Genomic DNA, 5,378 nt, shown 5'->3' with positions numbered 1-5,378 from the left:
AGCTTGATAACAGAATGCCTAACAATATGTTAAACAAATAAGAAAATTTTTCTATTGTTAAACAAATAATAAATAACTAATTAGATATATTCTGATAGGGATATCAGAATATAACAGAATCTGTTATCCTTTAACAGTGTTGACTGCATATTTGGTGCTCCTACTCCTGGCTGCACAATACTACATAACCATCTTGTTTAAGCTAAAGCTGGCAAATTGAAAATGTTGGACGAGTTTAAAGGATTTCTGCAACATTGTAGACTTGTCTTGAAAACAGTCTCTTTCGAGATCTCCAACGTTTAATCACAGCCATCATTAGACTCCATATTGCTCTCTGTTCAGCGCATAAACAATTCACTGAAAATATGTAGCTTAAGAGAGCAATTGTTGAAGTGCCTCCAGTTAGGATAAAGAGCACCATGAAGCTTGCAGGGCTAACACTAGTAGTTTCTCCATCCGTGTCAATTATGTCTTTACATTCCTCTGAATCAAGCATACTTTTTTCTAGATTACGTATGGTGCCATTTTCAGACATGTACAGTAGGGCTCTGTTTACACTTTGAAGCAACGGAGATTCCTTTGGAAATACCTGCAAAGACATTGCAACTGTGTAAAAGTAAACTTGGTTCAAGTTGAGGGGCTAGAAATTAAGACTAGTTCTTTCATAACACAAATTCCTATAGGTACAACCAATTAAAAACTCAAGATACATCAAAACAATGGACAAAGTTTAGATGCAATTTCATAAATGCTTTTAGTAGTGTTTTCCAATCAGAATGGGAATTTCACCTCAAAAACCTATGATGATCTTTTGTGTAAACCTTTATTATATTAGGGGAAGAAAAAAGAACAAAACACATTTAACTGAGGTGAAACTTTAAATATGATTGGAGAACGATGCAAAAATGGCCCAAGAAATTGCATCTAGATTGTCCTAACATAGTAAAGTTTGTGTTGATCTCTGTGCTGAAATTATTCTGTTTATCTTAACCTTTTGATTGGTTGTACCTTAATCTATACATTTACTCAGAAACTTATAAAGGAAAAAAAAGTGAAAGAAATGTTGAAGCAATACAAATCCATATCCTCCAATCTTGTATGTAGGCCCTGCTTGAACAAACCCTTTACAGTGCTTTGCAAGGAAAAGTTTGGACCCAGGAACATCAATGAAGACAGCTGCTATTTCTTTGTTCCTTAGGGCATCAGCATAGCTCTCCTGTGAATCAAATGGCTTCATGTTTTTTGCATTCATGCCCAATGCATCTTGGAGATATCTTTCACAGTAGGATCCTGTATCATATCCTACCATGGCATTGGTTTTCTTTAGCTGTTGAACGCTGTCAACTGTTGGTTCAAACCGTTCAACAGTCAACATGCTGGCAAGGCTAGCAGTGTAAGTCTGTGTAATGATTAGAGCCACAAAAAGCCAGACCACCATTGCCACCCTTGATAAATTGCTATGCAACCTGCCCCCTGTGTCAGCAGATTATGCAAAGTAATGTTATCTGAGATAGTCGCTGGTGTTACTTGTTAGTTAGTCACAACCACCAAATTTTCAGAAGTTTGATTTTTGTTATCTCTATTCTTAATTAAAATGATTTTCTTTCAGGATCAAATGATGGCACAGATGTTTAAATCTATTACTTTCCGGAGATCACCCAAATCAATCATCCCTTGCTCAAATGACTTGTGTGAGGCAACATGATATGAATCAAGGCAACATTTAGGTATGTAACTTAATTAAACACTTATTCTAATTTAAAATAAGTTAAAAAGAACTTAAAAGATTATAAGTCATCTTTTAAGCATAAATAATCTTTGTAAATCTATTCTCAACACCTCCAAAAACTAGTCTTCAACAAAATATTAGTTTTTGTCAAGTAATATTAACTAGACCATCATGAACCTGAACTGAAGTTCTAATAGAAGTTAGAGATCCGTTGTTATTGAAACTGGATGGATAAAATAGATGAATAAAGCAGAATAAAGTTACCATTCAAAGAGAACATAGAACAGAAAGCCAACCACAGCACAGTTGTGGTTTGATGCAGAATAGGGCCCTTAAGTTCAGGGCAGTAGTTTCTTTCAATCATCCATACAACAAAGCCATTGTAGAAAATGATGACCAATATTAGAATCCACATGAGCTTTGTGAATGGCTTCATGAATAGCCATGCTCTATTGCCTGTCTTTGATTTAACAGGAACAATCATCACCAGTCCTGTATCAGTGTAGGGCTGAGTGAATGAAGCATATTCATAACGTGCTGACACTATCGATACATCACCAACAACTGCATCATATTTCTGCATCAAGCATAGATCATTCTAGATGTCAAAGAAAATGTGATTAGAGTAATAATGTTTCTAGGAGCAACCACATACTTTATGTTAGGCAAGAACCAGAAAGTTTACATCAAATAAACTTGAGAATGAAGGTATAGGTAGGGTGTAGAAGATAAATATTGAAATTAATTGTCAGAGTAAAAGCTCACTCGAGATTATTTTTCATCTTGTTGTATAACAAATAAGGGTATCCAGTATGGATGAAAGAAAATCAATAAAATAGGAGAAAAATGTTTCTCAATATAAGAATTGGTATTAAAGAACTCTACTGTTTTGGCATAATTCTCATAATACAAATGAAAGGAAAAAAACATTCTAATGAGATTCGAATCTGTATATCTAGGTCTTCCTAAGCACAAATGCGGTTAGTATACTGGATACAAATATGATAGAACAGGAACATGAGAATACAATAAATTTTAAATATCACAGGACATGACAGAGTTATAATGCAATTATTCAATATACAAGATTGAGTTATTTTAGGCACAGCAAAACATTGAAGTTTATCTAAATCCTATGGTATTCTAACTTGTATTGGTATAAAAGTTTAATGAATAAAAGCAAAAGAAATTATGAAAATGCAACTAAAAGTATTCAAATTGAATATAACAGCTAACAAAGACACAATCGCAACATGACTTGGTTATCATTTAAAAATTAAAAGTATCTCTCTTTCTTAGCAGTTTATTATCAATGATTAGCGACAATGAAGTGAGCTACAACATTCAATGATAATAAATAAAACATTTACCTTCCAATATACTTGCTTCACCAGGTCATCATATGTGCCATTAAAGGCAAAATAATCATATTCTAGATGGTATGGTAATCTTTTTACTGTTTCATCGAAAAGCTTTATGGAAAATCCCTTGAAGGATGTAACCTTTTCAGAACGGTCTTCAATAACATTGACATACTGTTTGTAGTTTGATGTGGAGGGGACAGCAATTCTTAGTCGTATGACACAAGTTGGATTAACTACATTTCCTAATTCCTTTACCGAAGAATTGTAAAAAGCATTTTGATCCAAAGATTTTGAGAAACCATGCCCATCTGACCAGAACCCAATTTCCTTGTAGCTCCTTCCAATCACATAAATGATTTGATAAGTATGTGCTGGAGGTAATTTATGGTCAGTGAACTGAATTTTTCCACTTAAGCCAGTAAAATTACTTAGTAAAATCTTATCTAGCAATACTTGACCCTGTCCTTGGTTGGTTTCTCTCATTGCCTGAACCACAATCCATGCAGCATCATAAGCCTGGGCTGCAAAGATCCCAGGCTCACAATTAAACTCTTCAAAATTCTCTGAGCAAAATTTTTTCCGAAATCTATGGTAGAAGTTTACATGTTGGTACCATAGATTTGGCATATAGCTCTTCACTCCAATGATCCCTTGTAGATTGGAGATAGAGGATGGCTTCAAGGAATGAACAAGGCTTGTAAAGGTACTAGTGGTAATCCATACATTACCTTCCCCCATCATTTTCATTTTTTTTGCAGTTTCAAACAGGTGTAGGGTCAAAGGAAAAGACAAATGGACAATGAAGACTCTACACTGTCCTTCTCTTAGCTTCTCAAGTTGTTGGAACAGAGAAGAAGAAACTAGAGGTGCAATTGCTAGAACATTGTTTAATTTTGTTCCAACTTTTGTCAGAGCTCCAGAGAGCTGAGATAAAACTTCAGTAAATGATGAGTCTCCATCTTCATATATCATGCTAACATTATAGAGTTTCCAAGACTTCACGATCTCAGCTATAGCTTTCATCTGCATAATTTGGCTAGGTGAGGATTGAAGCAGGAAGTGCCACTTCCGCATTGCCCATTCTGGAGTTGTATCTGCTAGAGAAAGGAGGGGTATGCTCTTTTGGCTACAGACTTCAGCCACTAAAGATGTCTCAGCCCATGTTTGTGGTCCAATGATTGCTTGCACCTTTTGATTATCAATGAGATCCCTCGCTGCCAAACAATACATTCCATTGTAAGAAGAACACAACAAAGATAAAATCATGTCTAGACAATGTTTTGTTGTTTCATATAGATGAAATTGGTAAGAACGACAAAGGTTGCAGTTCTCAAAAGGAAATTAATGAGTGACACTTAAGACAACATTATTTGACTTTTTTTTATAATTTATTTTAGGCTTAATTGCATATTTTTTCATCTATGTTTCATGATTTTGCAAATTTGTCGGATAATCTTCTAATATACACTTTGCTACCAGACTTTCTAAATTTTGGACATTTTGTTACTTTGTTAGTTGATCGTCTAACAGCGTTAGTTAATTGTTAACGTGACATGTTGACTACTAACATGATAATTGACACATTGATCACTGATGTGATATACAAATGATGATATGACACAATATGTTATGTCAACAATTAATGTACTACTCCACTAATCAACGTGCTATGTTAATGATCAAAGCTAAATGATCAACTAAAAATACGTGACAAAATTGCAAAATTTTGACAGTTGGTTAACAAAATGTAAAAATCCCAAAATTGGGTGAAAAAACTTGTGAAATCACGATACATGTGTAGAAAAATATGAAATTAAGTCTTTAATTAATTAATTAATTTTTTTCTCTTCTCGCTTCTATTTATGGAATGAGAGTGTTCATAAATTACTTTTAATCTTGATTCTTAAGAAATATGAGACTTTTTTATGTTTTGGAACAAGTTTTCTAGCCGGAACTAAGAGACAAGAGTGTAGCCCTTCCTAGACTCAATAGTTTACATGATTTTGAAGTTAGAGAGCTGATACGAGAGATATACCTGCAGTAACTGCCAAAAGAGGATCTCCTTGAGAGCTTCTTATATGCAGAGCAAAACTCAGATTGTTTTTTTGGTAAAAGTCTTCCAATGCCAGATTTATAGCCACTGCATGCTCTTGGCCTATGCGAGAACTGCTATCTATAATAACTCCTATTATGCCCTTAACATCAGAACTCTCATTAGCTGCACTTTTCCCAAGTATGATTACATGCATGTTGAAAAACCAAAGCAGGAAAACTAACTTGTGCAT

At 34.3% G+C, this 5,378-nt stretch overlaps 1 protein-coding gene across 1 annotated transcript; it reads right to left on the bottom strand.

Moving 5' to 3' along the window:
- Positions 1 to 235: 235 nt before the first annotated feature.
- LOC109818291 (glutamate receptor 2.8) lies at positions 236 to 5,378 on the bottom strand. Its single transcript, XM_020383731.2, has 5 exons — positions 5,129 to 5,378; positions 3,100 to 4,307; positions 1,994 to 2,306; positions 1,076 to 1,473; positions 236 to 589 (listed from the first exon to the last, which is right to left on the bottom strand). The coding sequence occupies exons 1-5, from the start codon at positions 5,376 to 5,378 to the stop codon at positions 236 to 238; spliced, it is 2,523 nt and encodes an 840-aa protein (XP_020239320.2).

Source organism: Cajanus cajan, chromosome 8 (genome assembly GCF_000230855.2).
Source record: "Cajanus cajan strain Asha chromosome 8, NIPB_CcT2T_4, whole genome shotgun sequence".
Classification (NCBI taxonomy): Eukaryota; Viridiplantae; Streptophyta; class Magnoliopsida; order Fabales; family Fabaceae; genus Cajanus; species Cajanus cajan.
Note: the sequence above shows the minus strand (reverse complement) of the source record. Positions and strands in the feature narration are given on the sequence as shown.